Below are 18,500 nucleotides of genomic sequence, written 5' to 3' on the forward strand. Positions count from 1 at the left end.
AGAGTTAGGCCCAATGTTATCCTATAAGAGGTAGGGGGGCCTTGGTTGGTGGCTGCTGACTAGCAGGCCACGCGGCTGTGGGAGCTGGGCTCCTGGTCACTTACTCAGGGCAAGTGGGGAAGTAGATAGGTATAGAGGTTGCACTGCCAGGGCCACTCGGGCGGCTGGGTGCAGGATGCTTTTGAGCCTTTGGGTGCTCAGTTGATTTCAATGGGAAAACTCCGGTTTAGAAAAAGACTGCAAGCTCGGGGACGAAGATTCTTCAGGTGCCACCACCACTTCGAGAGGTAAGTTGGGTAGTTGGAGGATAGGTAGGTACCCCGGGATTGGGCACAGGGGGCTGTGGGGCGCCGGGTGCAGTGGTGCCTTTTGGTGTTGGGAAATCTTACCCTCTGTTGATCGCGGTTGGGGCGGCACCTGATTCTGAGGCTGCAGGCTTCTTCAGGAGTGTCGAGGGAGGTCCTTGGGTGCCGGACTCGGGGTCACAGTCGCCGTGGGGTCGTCCTCGTGGTCTTTGTTCACTCCGGCACAGGCAAGGCTTGGCGGGTGCAGAGTGTGCTGGGTTCGCGGTTCCGGGCTGCTGCCAGGGATTAGAAGTAGTTTTTGAGTAGAGCCTATACTCATGGAAGTCCCAGGGGGCTGAGAGTCAAAAGGTAGCCGGGTTCTCCGGGGTTTGTGAGGTTGCTGGCCACAAGAGAGGTTCAGCAGGTTCGAGGGTCGACAGGCCGATAGGGCTGGGGCCAAAGCAGTTGGTGTCTTCCTCTTCTTAGCAGCTGCAGAGCAGGCCTTCTTTCTTCTAGCATCGTTTGTAACTTTGTCCAGCCAGTACCTGCATTCAGCGTGTTTGAGGACTACTGTGCCCAGGATCCTTAGCGGGACGCGTGCCGGCGAAGCCCAGGCAAAGGGCGGGCCGTCTGCGGCCGTCAGGGGCCAAAGGAGACCGGGCCAGGCTTACTCCCTTGGCGGTTCCCGACGACTCAGGACTGGGATTTCGCTCTGGTACTATTCAACTTAACTGCTGCATTCTTGTTCAGCCTAAGCTAGGCGATATAGGATACGTTTTCTGTCTATTGTTATTAAATATTTATGTTTGTAAAGGTATTATCGTAAATCGCGAACTACGGGTTTATTAGGTTTCTAGTTATTAAGTTTGCAGTTGTTGCAATATGGGTAAAACAAATCTTTCCACTTCTCGCCCGATTACTAGACAAAATGCAGCCTCAGTAGCGCAAATTCCAAGCTTGACTGCCATTGACAAAATGTTGCAAAAAACCATAGGGGTAGTAGCCTCAGCTATTGAGAATACTGAAAGACGCCTTTCTATCACTCCAGTTATACCCCCGGTATTGTTATCTGGGAATGTATCTTTAGGCACTTGCATTTCATCTGACTCACTGCTAGTTAACTCTTTTGCTGAGCTCCCCTGCGCACAGGCAGGACAAGTTGCTAGCCATTGTGCCAATTTGGTTACTGAATCAGGCCCCAAAGTGACTAAAAAGGGCTACAAGTCTTGCCCCAGAAATAAGATACTTAAATTGAAAAAAAAACTAGCTAAGGTTACTACTCCAGCATTAGACACCGCTCAGGATGAGTCAGGCACCCCCTTTTCATTTTTAGCTCCCCCTTTGTGGGCCACTCATTTATTCATCGATTTGCAAGCATAAATGGAACAGCTTATCAATTCTCAGTTTAAAATTTTGTCGAGTAGAATTGATAAAATTATTTCTTTGATCAATAATAAGAGCCATGGGGGTGAACATTTGCCCTCATTATGTAGGAACAACCCACAAATAGTGACTGTAGGAAATACTGATCACTTGGCACACGATCCGTGTCTTAGTCAAGTGTAACGAATTGTCAACCAGGCATCAGGTTCGTCATTAACGAACATGCCTGGATGTTCCCCTAATACTTTATATCCCGGTCCTGAGATCAGTTCCAGGGTACTCCCGGATAACGCCACTCTATCTACTTTGGCTCCACTTTCATCTCACAAACCTAATAGTAACCCGCAGAGGGTGAGGGGCCGGGCGCTCCAAAAAACAAACACCAACCTCCCAAAAATTGGAGATCTCCAATAAACATTATACCCTCAGTTACCCCCCGAGGCTTCTCCGTACGTGGTGGTTTTAACGGGTGTCCCCCCGCTGATGGTCGATCGAGGTGAAACACATAGTGAGTTAAAGAATAAAATAATCTTCTGGCTAAATCGTCATAGACCATTAATGAGATCGGGACAGGGGGAAATTCTCTATGTTTGAAGAGTTACCTGGTTGGGGACCAAATCGAAAGATATTGGAGGGGAGTGCGTGATTGTCAACTTTAGGGACCCTGGAGTGGTTAAGTACATTCTTGATTGGGGTGGCTGTGGTGAAATGGGCGAGATTATTCCACTTCCTTTGAGGTATTTTTACACTAGGGATATACCATCTGGGGGACTTAGACCAAACCGTCACCATAAAGACACTCCGGAGGGCGAATACCATGTACCTATAGTTAACCGATATATTGCTCTGAGTTATGTAGATTGACTCCCACAATTACCAGGGCTCAACATACCTGCCTTTCATGCTTCGGGGGGGCTTTGTGGAGGCTATAGCGGCCTTGGAAGAAGGTACGGGATTAGTCCCTTCCTTAAATACAGGTGTAAACCTAATCACAAGCTTGTCGTTGGAAGGACTCGAATTGGTTAACCCGACAGAGTCTTTACCCATCTATATGCCCCTCTCTGTTCCGCTCAGCCCCCAAGTAGTGGCCTCTCCAGGCCCATTAGTGGGTTCTTGGAACGTAGCAGGGCTGAATTCTAAGTTACCTAATCCAGATTGGGGGGAGTTGGTGGATCAATACGACTTGTGCTTGTTTCAAGAAACTTGGATGTTGCATCCGCCCAATAGGGTGGGATTCGCAACATTTTATTTCCCGGCGGTTCAGGGTCTTCGAGGAAGACCCTCAGGGGGACTGTGCATTTGGGTATCCTTGTCCCTGGGGTGTTCGGTGAAAGTAATTGATTCTCACTCCCCAGATCTTCTTTCTGTCGTTCTTAAATTTCTGGATGGCTCATCAGTGTTGGTTATTAACCTATATCTGCGTTGTTCCCCCAATGAGTTGGGGTTATCTACGTTAGAGGCTCTCGATGAATTTCTATCATCTACATTACCATCCTCCCATAGAATCATTGGGGGTGATTTCAATTGCCACTTTGAACCCCTGATAGGGATCCCTTCTGTAACCTTGGATGTGGACTCCATCTGGCACATCCAAGAGTGCTCGGTGTATCCAGCCAGGGGATTATCGCCAGTGGCCTTGCAGATCAACAAGCTTTTAGTAACCCACTCTCTTAGGGCCTGTAATGGCAGAATCCCTCCTGAAGTCCCAGGGAATTTTACATTTAATAGAGTGGGGAAGAGTACTATTATTGACTTATATTATGGTCAATGTAGAACTTTGGTCCCAAATAAAGGCTTTTCTTGTTATCCACAGGGTTGATAGTGATCATAACCTTCTCTCTTTAGAACTAAAACACAAATTGGGTCATTCACATGGAAGGGGGGAGATGGAGACCTTCGCTGACACGAACATGATCTCCGTAGCGGGTGGCAGACGCATTAGATGGGCTAGGTTTGTGTTAGCTTCTGGAAAAGTGGGTGAGCTTTATTCATGTGTAGCGCGCATACTAGCAGAGGCCTTTGATCTCCCAATTGGGAATTACGATCCTTTCTATTTTCAAGAAATGGACTGCATCCACTCTAGTTTAACTAGTAAATTGGCAGATTACTTCTACATCCCAGTGAATATCGGGTCACGAGCAAAAAAGCAGGCCCAATGGTATAACAAAGCCTGTAGACAGGCGAAAAGAGTACTTGTCAGCGAGGTTAAAACTGGCCTTGTGCAGAGCATTCGAGTGGCAAGAACTGCATATAAAGCCATAATAGTGGCGGCTAAGTTAGAGTGGGAGGAACTAAGATGGGCTAACATAAAAGAAGCCTTGGACAGGCATGATTACACCGAGTTCTGGAACCTAGTGAGATCAGGATCGCCAGAAGGGACGTCCACTTTTACACCGAACCTGAGTGAAGAGGTTTGGTTAGCCCATTTTAAGCCATTGTACTCCCTCTCGAATGTTGTTTCAGTGGCAGACCCAGGCCTCCCTGTTAAGAGCCTATCGTCTCTAGCATTGTCGGAGGAGGATGAGTGCCCATCCTTTTCCATCCAAGAAATCAAAGTGGCCCTTAAAAATTTGGCTGTGGGGAAAGCCCCGGGATTGGATAGAATCCCGGGAGATTTATTTTCGAGTGAGCAGCAGGTCTGGGTTCCCTACATTTAGTTATTCTTCAATGCCATTTTCATGGTATGGAAATCCCCGGAACCTGGTTGGGGGCCGAGATTATTCCTATTTGCAAAAAGGCCTCCCCACTTGACCCAGCTAATTACCGTCCCATTAGGCTTATTGATGTCTTGCAGAAACTGTTTGCTCGCACTTTACTAACAAGGTTGCAGAGCTGGATTGATGACCAACACATCCTGACCTCCCTCCAAGCGGGTTTCCGTCGTAAGGTCTCTACCATCGACCAACTGTTTAGACTTCAATTGGTCTTCTGGAAAACTGTGACTTTGGGGGCCGGTAGCCTGTACTTGATCTTTGTTGATCTCCGATCTGCATTCGATCTGGTCCAGAGGGATAAGCTCTGGGCCATTTTGAGGGAGATGGGAGCTCTAACATACTTGTGCCAATTATTTAAACGATTACATCAAGGCACCTTTGCGAGGGTGAGGTGTGGGAGAAATGGGGAGCTCTCGGCCCCATTCCCGGTGGAAAGGGGAGTGAGGCAGGGGTGTGTGTTGGCCCCTACTCTTTTTTCTCTATTCCTTAATGGATTAATTGACCATCTCCTGGGGGCTAGGGATCTGGATTCCCCCAGTCTGGCAGCTCGGAAGATCCCAGCCCTGACGTTCGCTGATGACACCCTCTTGTTATCAAAAACTTCTATGGGTATACAGCGAACACTGGAGGCGTTCTGCTTATTTTGTAAGACAAGGAATTTGGAGATCAACTTGGCCAAATCGAAATTTATGGCTCTCAACGCAAAAATATCTAATGTTCGCATCCCCACCTGGATGGAGTGGCGTTGGAAAGAGTCTCCACCTTTGATTATCTAGGAGTAACACTTAACGATAAGATGGGTTGGGGGTCTCAGGTAGCTAAGGCAAACATGAAGCTGGTCCAATCCTCTGGTGGCATTTTAAAAGTTCATAGTGAGTCTCCTCTCAAATCCCTGGGACCGCCCTTAGAAATATATAAGTCCCAGGCGAGAGGTGGGGCACTCTATGGGGTGGAGTTATGGGGCCATTTGAGTGCCACGTCTTTGACGATTACTGAGAACACCTTTATTAGGCGTTTAATGAGTCTCCCACAGAGTACACCACTGCTTCCCTTACGATTAGATTCGGGTTTAGCCCCCAAACAGGGGGTTATCTCGAATCGTCCCGTGTTGTACTGGAGGCGGCTCTGGACAACCCCGGAGTTGCTAAGCTATAGGGATGATCTAAGGGATTTACTGTCCATAAGGGGGGCTGGGAAAGTTCCCTGGTTAAAATATGTTAAGCATGTGTGCCAGACACTGGGTAGGGGAGACATCTGGTTTGTTCCAGAGCAGACTTGTCCCTTATTACCTAGGAGAGAGTTGGTCATTCTACTTAACAAGTATCGATTGGATTTTGCTCTTACTAATCCGTCATTGGGCAGGCTGACCAACAGGTTTCTGGAGGCGAAGGACCACTATCGTTTTGAGAAATCTTTGGACGATATATACAACCCGCTCTGGCAAAGAAGCTGTATGTTCAATTGAGATATGGGACACTTCCTGTGCGGGCAGTGATAAACAAGTGGTCAGTCGCCCCTATGGTTTCTAGCTCATGAGTAGGTTGTGAAGTTTGCGAAGAGACAGATCTGCACGTTCTGCTCTTCTGCTCCTTCTACGCTAGGGCTAGAGCCAAATGGATTATCCCGCTCTGTAAACTACTGGGTCTTCGAGATTACAGGGAAGCCTTTAGAATATTAAAATTTGACACTACACCCCTAATTGTTTTCGCGACCTCTAGATACCTCTGGGCTATGTTGTGTGCTAGAGGTGCTAAAATTAAACAGCAAGTATCCGCTCTATCAGCGTCACCATAGACACAGCATAATTGGGGATTGATCCCATTTTGTATATTTTATGTTTTATATTGTATAGGATTATCATTTGGTCCTATCCATTTTTAATTACCCCAGGAGTATTTTATCTTTTTATGAATTCATTGCGCTGTGGGATGTTGGAAATGTCCACTTTAAAGGTAAAATAGAAAAACACTTTTTTTCATTACCTGGAGGGGTAGAGAGGATATCAAGTTAGAGTAACTCCTCCTATGATATAATCACTTAGTCACTTAAATTACTCTAACGAATCAACCGCAGTTTATATGGGTACGCTTCAGTGGGGAGAGATGTGAAGGATCTAAATAGAGTAAATACCTACGTCTTCACCAACAGGTGAGCAAGGAAAAGTCTTCCTTTTTGTTTATTTACCCTCACACACCCTAGTGGTGTCATGCTTCATCATCGGGTCACCCCGACGCCTAAAAGTCGGGGTGGGCTCAACCACAGTATTGGGAGCTCTTGAAAGAAGTTGTTGACCTGGGGGGCTGAATAAGTTAAAATACCTCAAACAGATCCCCCGGTTTCCCTTTATTCTTGGGTCTGTTTGGGTAACTAAAAAACAAATGTTGGGTCTTATAAGGAATCTTATGGTCCTAAGACCCTAGTGCCAACATGTTTCAGTCCTGTAATGGCCTTATGGGTCCTGGACTTTCATCAGGGCTAGGTTTTGGCCTCCCTAGGAGACAGGATAAAAGGGGTTTCCCTATCCTGTATGCGATGCAAGGGCAGAGTAGCTGCTCCTTGTGATGATGATTGATAATTTACCAATCATAAATTGTACTCCATCTGTAAAGAAAAGACCGACAACAAAGAAAAACACAAAGACAAAAACAACATACATTTGTATAGTAATGTCATTGTTTCTCTTCAAAACTTTGTCCCACATTGCGTGCTCTGGAACTAATTAATAAACCACATGTGCCAATTTGTGTCTATGACATAGTGGTAATCAATTGCTTCCAAACTTGTGCCACTCACGTACTTATCATCACATAGTACTGTTACGTGACAGATGATTGGTGGGGTGGCAGTGGTACTCAATAAACTGATCTTAATTTATGTCAGTATGTCTATGTATTCACTAGTAACACACTCCATGCCTCACATTCACTCCACATTCGTACCGTGTTTGTGAAAAGAATAACGGTAATCGTAATCATGTTTGTTTATCATTATCCCTCCTGATTTTGTGCGTTAAAAATAATAAACAATAATAAAAAGATAACATTCCCTTACCCAATTCTTGAATGGTTTCTGTGTCTCGGGACCGTAAAGCATCTAGGGGTAGCTTTATAGTCAAACCCTAAAATCGTGACCCCATAAGGTTAAGGGAAATGTAAATAAATATAGTGAGTGGTTTTCTCTAACCACAGTGTATCTAAACCCTCGTATTCCCCATATAGAGGAACGAAGGATGAGTGTGTTGGCGATCGGATTGGAAATTGCCAGTCTATAACTTACTTCATCAAAAGTCCTGCCCCGCGTGCACACCTACTTGGCTCCGGTCCCCGGCTTTCGCGTTTGTAATGCGAAGGAACCGTGTTTTAGTACCCTTGAGTTGTCATAGGAACAAATTGGTAGGCGGCCCTCGGCGCGGACCCAAGTACGTCATGACGTTAATTACGTACCCGGAACCATGGGGCTTGTAGTTCCGTATTATATTTAGTGAAGAACACGGAGATCTAAGTCTTTTTACACGTCGTAGAAATCTCTTATTACCATTGTGAATGGATATAAAATGCATTGTTAGAGCATTATATGCAGACTGGTTTGTTAGAGATGTTGTTTGGTTTCCGGCGTTCGGCGTTGTTAAAAATACGTGATTACATCTAAAAACGTGTCAGGAAACAAGGGAATTGTAGTTCCTTGTAACCATCCTAAACACTGCGGAAAAGTGTATATCGTCTGGACCATTCTCCCTAACTTACTGCCACGTTGACACAAGACACAAAATAAAATAAAATAAAATAACGCGTTGTACAACAGCGCTATGAGACCACAGTTGAAGCCAACACAGTATGCCTGCTTCTTCGATCGGTGATACGTGTGTGTCAAGTGAGATTGTTAGTTTATTTTAATCAAGAATCCCCAATATCCACAACCATTTGTGTCGGTATAGGCTCATAACGTGGGTAAACCTTCGTGGGGATCTCAAATAAAAATAGAAATAGAAGCAATACTCCAACATACTCGAACACTGATTATTGGGGAATTTCGAAACCCAAATAATGGCGAACCTGTTGGTGGAATACCAATAGTAATGCATATGATTTATTCTTATTTAGCCCCTAGTGTGGAATATTCGGGGAGCTTAATTCTGGGTATACACCGCGAATTATTTTTGAAAGACTTTCCTTTTTGTAGGAACTGATATACCGTCATCAAAAAAATATATAGGGTGTTGTATATATATGCCCTTCAATGAAGGGAGGATATGCAAGACATAGCATGACGTGTTCAAATACTATTATTAGGAAATTGGACCAACGTTCACATGGCCGCCATATTGAAGTCCCTAAGTTGGATAAACAGTTTTAGGGCGCATATTTAATACACGAAGAAGGGGCCTAGTTGTAAAAAGATCCCTTTCCTTCATTTATTTAGTTGGTTCCAGGGTATACAATCATTAAGGCCCCTTTCATGGGTTTTCAATCGATGGACCCAACGTTGTTCATGTTGGAAATGTCTTATTTTTTTCTCGTGTACACTGCTTTTATGGTTTTTAGCCGATAATAAATCTTAATTGACTGACTTTCTTCTAGCTCTTCGGATTCTGGAATCTGGGGAAGGAAGGTTCAGGGTGCCCCTAAATACTAGATTTAGGGGCGTTACAGGTAGGTGAAGGGCAGGGACCAATGGGTCCCTGTCCTGGGGTGGGTACACCCCCTATCCTGCCTCTTTCCTGTGAGAGGGGGGCAGTAGCCTAGTCCTGATTGGGCAGGGCTTCCCAACTTCAAGATGGCGAGAGCCCGGAGATGTGCTTCACCTCTCCTCCTCCACCTGAGGGGTGGGGATGGCAGGCTGGCACATCCCCTGTCCTTATTTGGAGTTTCCGGCCAAGCTTCCCACCAGAGTGGGGGGTTGCAGTGGCCTGGGGAAGCTCACAGAGGCGGCATACCTTTGAAGCTTCCCCCTGCCCATCCTGGGGGAGGAGATTTAGCACCTCGCCCAGGATGTGCATTGCTGCAGACCCAGGAGAGCAGGGGCTCTCCTACCTAGGGGTCCAGCTATATGTCTGCTGTGTGGCAGCCTAGGCAGCCTCAGAACAGACGTGGATTGTAGGTTAGGTTTCAGGGGGCATCTCTAAGATGCCCTCTGGGGTGCTTGGTACATTAAATCCCACACTGGCATCAGTGTGGGTTTAATGTGCTGAGAAGTTTGATACCAAACTTCTCAGTCTTCAGTGTTGCCATTATGGTGCTGTGGAGTTCGTGTTTGACGAGCCCCCAGCACCATATACTCTTAAATGGCAGCACTGCACTTACAGTGCCCAGGAATGGACCGGGGTACTGTAGGGGCACAGGGCTCCTGCTCCTGTGCCCACACCATTGGCATAGGGCACCCAGCTAGGGGGGTGGCTGATGTATGCCATGGCAGTGTAGGTGGTGGGCATGGCACACAGGGATGTGTGCCATGTCGACTCTTTTGTTTTGTCTTGTACCCAGACACTCAGCCTGCAAGGGCAGTGTGTGTGTGTGTAAGGGCACAGGGCCTCTAAGGGTGGCACAATGAGTGCTGCAGCCCTTAGAGGCCTTCCCTGGTCACAAGGCCCTGGGTACCTAGGGTACCATTTACCAGGGGCTGACATGTGGCCAGGGTTTGTCAATTTGTGTTTTGTGTTTTAGGGAAGGAACATAGGCCCTGGGCACCTGATTGGCAGGAGTCCAGGGCACACTCAGTCAAAGTACATTCAGCGAAAAGTGGGTGCATACCATGCAAGAAAGATGGCACTTTCTCACAACTGTGTATACTGTGTATATATTGCTGTCAGTCTGTGTGCCTCGAAGGCACGGAAAAAAGGGCGGAACTGACGTCATCACGCCGACGAGGTCGTCCTATGGATCCAGTGACGTCAGCGGAGTCGTGAGCGGAGCCGTGTCTCTATGACGTAGTCTTCGACCCCATCGGCGTGGACTGCTACCAAAGTTTCCAAATGTTGCTGGCGCAGGGGATATTCACAAGGTGAGGAATCCACAGGCAGATACTGTATCCACCAGAAAAAGCGTTACCGAAGGCAAGTAATTTGTTCTTCAGGACTTTTCCTCCAGTTCGATGGCTGCTAATACCATGGGAGCTAAATACTGTCCTTTGATTGCTAAGGCTGCGGCCCCTTTCAACTATTCATAAAGATCAACTCAAACATCTTAATTAGAAGAAGTCACTTCTTTTGGTATTAATTACAGCAAAGAGATTAGGAGACCTTCAAGTCTTCACAAATAGAGAGCCTTTCTGGTGTTGCACTATCTATAAAGTCACCTTGAGCACTGATTTGAAATTCATGCCCAAAATGCCCTATGACTTCCATTTAATGAAATCTGTTGTTCTTCGTTCCTTTTTTTAAATTCATTAACATCAGCGGAGAAAACACAGCACCCAAAAGATGTGTGTAAATGCCTCAAAATATATAATGATAGAACTAATGACATAAGCATAATCAATCCTCTCTTCATGTCCTTTGGGCTTCCGGACAAAGTCTGACCCTGTCTAAGTAGGTTATTGCTCCCTGACTCTGAGCCTGCATCACCTTTTGTGGTAACAAAGCGAAGCATTTCGCTAGGAGGAATGGCTAGTTGTTCATTCCATAGGAAGCTCTGTACCACTACCAGGGCAATGACTTGGAGGATATGGTATACGTACACTGCTTCCTAGGTATGAATGCAGCAGCAGATTCTCCAGTGGGTCAAGCAGTACTGCACAACTTGTTACATTGAAGGTAAGACTGCTTCCTGCTTATTGATTGTTTATGATACAGATTGCTATTCTTATGCAAACATGATTCTATGAAAGATCCTGTGCTGGAGAAGAAATTAGTTACCTGTAACACCAGTTCTCTGGTGCTGGTCCCCTCCATAGATTCACATGCGGCCCTCTCTCCTCCCCATTCGGAGGTGCTGTCCTTTTTGAATATCTTTAGCACTTGTGCTATGAAGTCTTAGCTATAGGGAATGGTAGGGAAAGTACAGAGCTCAACAACCGCCCCCCTCCCCCCCTAAATAAACACCATTCTTCGGCCTATGGCCATTTTGGCACTGTGCATTGCTATTCTAGAAGTGGCAACAGGGAATTAATCAAGCATCCCTTCAAAGTTTGCCCCAGAGTACCCTAGGCCCCACAGTAGAGATCAGACTTTGTGTAACATCTTTGGACTTCCAGCATGTAACCCAAGCACAAATATGTTGTGGATTTCAAGAAATTATAAGACCACTGTACAGCTTGGAGTATGTTTCATTTATTTAACTGAATCAGAATTTAAGATTCGCAGAATGATCACTTGATTGGATTACCTGATAATTATTTCGGTAGAGAAATTTTATAATATGAAAAATATAACGTTTTTAATTATCACATCTTTCACAGAACCAATAACTGTTGAAGTGGCCTTCAGAAACCCATTGAAGGTTTCACTCCTGCTGACTGATTTGTCACTTCTTTGGAAATTCCAACCAAAGGACTTCAGTCGCCAGCATAATGGTGAACCAAGAGAGCCCATAAGCAACGAGAAGGATTCTTTTCCAAAGGTACATATTGGTGGATGAGTGACCGTGTGCACATTTTTTCAGGACCCAGTATCAGAAACATACATCTTGGGATCCTAGATGTGATTAACTTTGTTGTGTGTACTATGTAGCGCACCAAAGTGCATGTAGTTCACTTTTTTGGTTGAAGTGGGGCTGTGGTGCCAAATGTCAATTATATTTGCAATTTTCTTTTTGTATTGCCCAGTTAGATTTTAGAAACAATTGTTTTCTCATTTTTTCACTCATTACTTTGTACAAATGAATGGGTAAGCTTTTCTTGAGACAGCACTGCTTCATCACTCTAGTTATGTGTTAAAATTGACAACATATTTTCCCAACCACATAACACCTTGACCATTTCTTATAAATTATACTTGTGGTATGTGAATAAACTATCTTGCATATATACTGAGCTTTTATTTAATTTCATTGAATCTGATAGACTTCTAGCTGCAGATTCCTTACCTTTGAATTTCACAGGTGTCCTGCTGGATCTGGAAACTTTTGCTGAGCAATACCCCTTGCACGCACCATCGAGTGGCTCCATTCGGCTCCGTGTGATGTCGTCGGCGTCAGTTATGACGCTGCTGTACCTATATAGGCGCCACCCAGGTGGGCAGATGTCAGTTCTTTAATTTCAGTGCCAATCCGAGAAGAGCTACCCCTCTATCGCTTTTTGACAGGCCTTTTCCTGACTTTTTGTCGAATTCAAAACATTTTCCATCATGTGCGAGGATGCATTTGAGGAGGACAGGGTTCAAGCCGTGTAGAGCCTGTCCCAGCACGATGTCGGTTACCGATCCCCACCTCATCTGCCTCTGGTGTCTCGAGTGTGACCACGATCCGAAGTCATGCTCGGACTGTCAGGCTATGGCTCAGAAGGCCTTGCGGGAGCGGGTGTTGAAGTTCCTTGCTTCCCGGCAATCGACATTGTCCGAGACTCAGCGGAGGTCCCGATTGGAAAAAGTGGAGGTCGCTGGACCACTCCCGGAGCCCAAAGTCGTCTTCGTCCCACTCCAGGTCATAAGGAACTCTGGGAAGAGGCACGAGAAGAAGTCCAAACAGACTTCAACTTCTCCCGAAATGTCGTCCATCGATGAAGAAGGTAAAGCTTTTTGGACTGGACTGGTAAGGAGCACCAACGCTCTAGACACGGTTCTGCGGAGCAGGAGTCAGGGTCAACTTCGCGCCTCCCTCCCTTTCCGGAGCAATCCCCACTCAATTCAAAGAATTCTACGAGGCCATGCGCCACATGTTTGAGCGGGCAGACCCCTCTGGTGAGCCCTCGAACCCCTCAGGGTCAGAAGGGGCCCCATCGAATTCAACACAGTCGTCTCCGGTGTCGTGGGACCTCAAAGATCCGATAACGGATCTGGGTCGCCGCCAGTCGTGCCCCTGCGACCTCTCCCAATCGAAGTTGATGCCGCCTGTGCCCATCGGCGATACCAGCCCCATCCTTATCGCCAACGACACACAGTCAGAACAACGCCGCCTGGCACCGATTCCAGAGCCGATTGAACCCAGGGGTTCTATGTTGTCGCCTAAACACTTTACGTTTGTGTTAGGTTCGGGGGAGGAATGGGAGGGGTCTATGGACCCTTGGGAACACCAAGATGACTCTGCGGAGCAGTTGGACTGGTATGGCGAACTTGGGGAGGTTAGTGGACTGGATACTTCTGCAGATACTGGCATGCTCTCTTCACCAACTGTGGCTACGGAGGAGGGCGCATAGTATGCCATGGTGGTCAAGGGGGCAGCTGAGGTCCTTGGACTGGAGTTGCCCTCTGTGGAGGACAGGACTAATCTCCTGACCTAAGTGCTCCAGCCTGGGTCTTCCACCTCGGAACCCTTTCTGCCATTTAATGACGCACGTACAGATGTCCTTCTAGGTACATGGTCCAAGCCTAGCACAGGCGCTTCTGTGAATAGGACAATTGCACGCTGCCATAACCCAGCCCCGGGGTGACCCAAAGTTCCTCAGGACATGGTTCATTCCGGCCTAGGAATTGAAGCTATAAGTTGGCCAACCTGCCCTCGGTAGCCGCAGCCTCCAAGCACTCCTAATCTGACTCTGCAAGACCACACCACTTCAGTTGGAGAGAGAATCCATCATCCTCTTCCCCCACTGGAGGTCCAGAACATCAGACATGTGGGTCTTGCAGATCATTCAGGAGGGATATTCTCTGCCTTTCCTTTCTTTTCCTCCTCCCGTTCTGCCAAATCAGGAACGGCTTACGGAAGATCATTTAAAATTGCTCCAGGAGTAAGTTGGAGCTCTCTTGGCCAAGGGGGCTATAGAAAGGGTCCCGGTTTCAGAAGTAGGCAGTGGTTGTTATTCCAGCTACTTTCTGATTCTGAAGAAGAACAAAGGGTTGTGGCCCATTTTAGATCTTCAGACCGTCAATCTCTTCCTCAAGAAGGAGAAATTCAAGATGCTCATTCTAGCTCAGGTCTTGTCTGCCCTAGACCAAGAAGACTGGATGGTATCGTTGGACCTGCAGGATGCGTATTATCATATCTCCATCCTGCCTGGGCACAGACGTTACCTGAGATTGGAGGTAGGCCGCGAACACTTTCAGTTCACTGTGCTCACCTTCGGCCTTACTACTGCCTCTCGGTAATTCACCAAGGTGATGGCAGTGGTTGCAGCTAATCTGCGCTGGTTAGAGGTGTCCGTCTTGCCCTACCCCGACGACTGGCAGTTAAAGGCGTCCTTACTCAACACTGTCGTCTCCCACCTTCAGACTACGGCGGACCTCCTGCACTCGCTGGGGTTCTCTATAAATGTGCCGAAGTCACACCTGACTCCTTCTGAGATGCTCCCTTTCATCTGAGCTTTTTTGGACATAGTACAGTTTCAGGCCTATCCTCCCGAGCAGCGAGCCCAGGATATGATTCCGATGTTCCAGCCTCTATGCTGGATTTTTGTGAAACTGACTCTGAGGCTGTTGGGCCTCTGGCCTCCTGCATCCTGTTGGCAAGGCATGCCAGATGGCACATGTGGGCTCTGCAGTGAGACTTGAAGTTCCAGTGGGCACAGCATCCGGGATATCTCACAGACGTGGTTCAGATCTCGAAAGGCACTGCAAAAGATCTGCAGTGGTGGTTAATAAACCACGATTGGTTCAACTGCAGATCCCTCTCCCTTCCCCAACCAGATCTCACAGTCGTGACAGATGCGTCACTTCTGGGATGGGGTGGCCATCTGGGAGAGGTGGAGATCAGGAGACACTGGTCTCTGGCGGAATCAGGGCTCCACATTAATTTGTTGGAGCTCTGGGTGATTCGGTTGGTATTGAAAGTATTTCTTCCCTCTTGCCAAGGGGAAGTTAGTGCAGGTGTTCATGGACAACACCATCGCCATGTGGTACTGCAACAAGCAGGGTGGGGTGGGGTCGTGAACCCTTTGTCGAGAGGCCCAGCGTCTCTGGTCATGGCTGGAACTGCAGGGCATAAACCTGGTGGTTGAACACCTGGCATGTTCTCAATGCTAGGCTGGGCAAACTCAGCCATCGATGCCTAGCGGATCAAGAATAACGTCTCCAGTCAGAGGTGGCACATGGTCTCTTTCAGCAGGGGAGAGAACCATGGTTAGATTGGTTTGCCTCCAAAGAGAACGCGCAGTGTCAGCAATACTACGCGCTCGAGTTTCCAAGGCGGCTATCGCTCTGCGACATCTTTCGTCACAAGTGGAGCTCAGGCCTACTGTACCCCTTTCTGCCCATACAACTCATGCCCAGGGTTCTGAAGATCAGGAGCAACCGGGTCCAAGTTATCCTTGTGGCTCCGGACTGTGCGAGGAGAGTCAGGTATCCAGACCTTCTGAGGCTGCGCATCAGTCCTCATATCAGGCTGCCCCTTCGGGGGGGATCTTCTGTCACAGCAACAGGGAATAATCCTCCGCCCGAACCTGTCAACTCTGTGCCTCCATGCGTGGAGATTGAGCGGCGGCAGTTGATTGCTTTGGACCTTCCTTCCGAAGAATGTAATATTATTTTGGCGGGCCAGGCGGCCGTCAACTAAGACGTTATAAACCTGCTGTTGACAGAAATTTGTATTGTACTGTACAGAAAGGTCTATTGACACTCTTTCTGCTTTTCTTTCTACTGTCCTTTTATTCATTCTAACCCTTGCCCAACAGGGCTCTGCTTTTGGAACTCTCAGGGGTTATATTTCTGCTCTGTCTGCTTTTCTTGTGGCTGCCAGACCAGCCCCCTCTCTTTAGGTCTCCAATTGTGGATAGGTTTCTAAGAGGGCTGGTTCACTTGTTTCCACCCCACACCCTTTGTTATGCCGCAGTGGGAACTTAATTTGGTCCTCACCTATCTTGTGTGCTCCCTTCCAGCCGTTACACAACTGTTCCCTCTGGGTGCTTACCATAAAGACAGCCTTCTTAGTAGCAATTACATCTGCCTAGAGGGTGAGTTAGTTGAAGGTGTAATCTTGCACGCCTCCCTACTTTGTCCTTTCTGAACAAAGTTCTTTATTCTTGCCAAAGGTTGTGACCCCTTTCCATCTTGGTCAATCCATCATACTGTCCACCTTCTTTGCTCCACCACATCCCTCTGAGAAAGAGGAGCTTCTCCACCGCCTGGACCCAAAAACAGCATTGTCGTTCTTCCTTTACAGCACAAAATTGATCCAGGTGGACGACCAACTCTTTGTGGGGTACGTGGAAGCTAAGAAGGCAAGGGCAGTGCAGAAAAGGACAATACCTTGCTGGGTCGTTCTCCGCATTAAAATCTGCAATACCCTGGCTAATAAGCAGCCTCCTGGGGGATTTGGGGCCCATTCCACCAGGGGAAAGGCTGCGACTACGGCCTTGGCGGGGGGTGTCCCAGTACTGGATATCTGTCAGGCAGCAAGTGGGCATCTTTGCACACTTTTGCCAAGCACTACTGCCTGGATAGTCGGGTCTGCAGGGACGGGCATTTTGCCCGTTCGGTCCTACAGGACTTCCTAGTTTGAGGTATTGGTCCACACCCACCACCGGGATGGTATGGCTTGGGTATCTAATTCAAAGGTAAGGAATCTGCAGCTAGATGTCTCCACCCATGCCTCCCCGCTTTGCGGAATAATGTTGTACGGCTAGGGTTACTCCCCTTTTCAGGGCTCTAGTTTTGCACACGACTACGTCAGTTACTTCGTGGCTCTGTGGTTCGGGCATGGAAAAAACTAAAAGTACTCTTGTCTGCCTGGGTGGCGCCTTTATGGGTGCCGTGACATCCTAACAGACGCTACCGACGGCAACAACGTCCCGCAGAGCCGAATGGAGCCACCGGATGGCACGCGCAAGCGGTATTGCTCAGCAAGAGCTTTGGGATCCAAGGAGTGAAACTCCAAGTTCTGGTCACCCCTAGTTTTTGTTTATTCAGCAAGTTTAGAAGTATGCACTGATTTTTAGCACATTTCTGTAAAACACAATTTGAATACTGTTTAAATATCAAACAATGAATCATTGTTTGAGCCATTTGTTTTGTTACCGTATCATGGGGTAGCAAAAGCTGGGAACCAGAATTTTCGACTGTCTGAGGTTTTCGATTTGTCTAGCAATATTTTATTATCATTGCTGTTTTAAGGCATGGACAACGTGGGCAGAGGCACAAGGGCCCAGCTTTCATGGGACAGCATGGTATAATAGTACCTTTTATTACATCTTGAGATTGAAGTTTAATTTAGGCAAATCAATGTATTATTTTAGAATGAAAAAGGAATAGTGAAAGTCAGGTAAGGTTTGGTGAGCATGTGCACCAACCTTTTTTAGGTCTAGCCTATCTATCGCTTTGCGAGGCATGCAGTATACACCATGGGGGGGGGCGAAGCTTTGTTTAACCTCTGCCCACTGTCCGCCCATTTTTTGGATTAGCTTATATCGTAAATGCTGCCTTTTGATCGTACTTTCTCCTGACGGCCGTCTTGTCATTTGTACCCTTCCCTGGTTATTGGCCCCTTTACTCCAACACTATTTTCTGCCCTGTGTTCTCTCTCCCCCCCCCCCCCCCCTCCCGTAGTTCGTCACTTCTGGCCCCCCCATCACCCCCTCCACTCCCGTTCGTGCCATCTTAAACACCGGCATTCCCATTTGTAATGCAATACGTCTAACGTAAATGCGAGTCATATTGCATTGCAAATGCTTGTTTTAAAGTAGTGCGCAGTGACAAGCACGCCCACCTCGCACTTTGTGCCACTCTGTCAGCGGGAGTCCACCTTGCATTGTGGTTGAGCGGGAGCCCACCCCGCATTCTGTGTTACTTGAGGCGTGAGTCCACCCCGCACCTTGGACCCGGAGAAAACAGCGCAACCCGAAAGTCAGGTGCCAGTGAGAACGGAAGTCAGGCGAACATGGAACATAGCTCCCACGATGAAGAGTAAACGGAGCGGCATGGCTAACTTGTTTTTCTTTTTAGGTCTCGCCTAGCGTTGCAACGCGTATGCGCTGCCATCGCTTTGCGAGGCATGCAGTATATACTGTAGTGTGGAAGCCTTGTGGAAGCTCCGCCCACTCTCTGCCCATTGGCTTTCGTCTTAAATGCTGCCTTCCGATTGGTTGTGGCTTGTTAGTCCCT

General features: G+C 47.5%; 1 protein-coding gene across 2 annotated transcripts in view; it reads left to right on the plus strand.

Moving 5' to 3' along the window:
- The window catches only part of TRAPPC8 (trafficking protein particle complex subunit 8), a 1,257,619-nt gene that overhangs the window by 795,882 nt on the left and 443,237 nt on the right, over positions 1-18,500 (plus strand). For both annotated transcript variants that reach the window (XM_085605699.1, XM_085605700.1), the window contains one exon: positions 11,774-11,934. In XM_085605699.1, the coding sequence (XP_085461825.1) occupies positions 11,774-11,934 (161 nt within the window). The remainder of the gene's footprint in view (positions 1-11,773; positions 11,935-18,500) is intronic.

Source organism: Triturus cristatus, chromosome 5_1, assembly GCF_964204655.1.
Source record: "Triturus cristatus chromosome 5_1, aTriCri1.1, whole genome shotgun sequence".
In the NCBI taxonomy this organism is placed as follows: domain Eukaryota; kingdom Metazoa; phylum Chordata; class Amphibia; order Caudata; family Salamandridae; genus Triturus; species Triturus cristatus.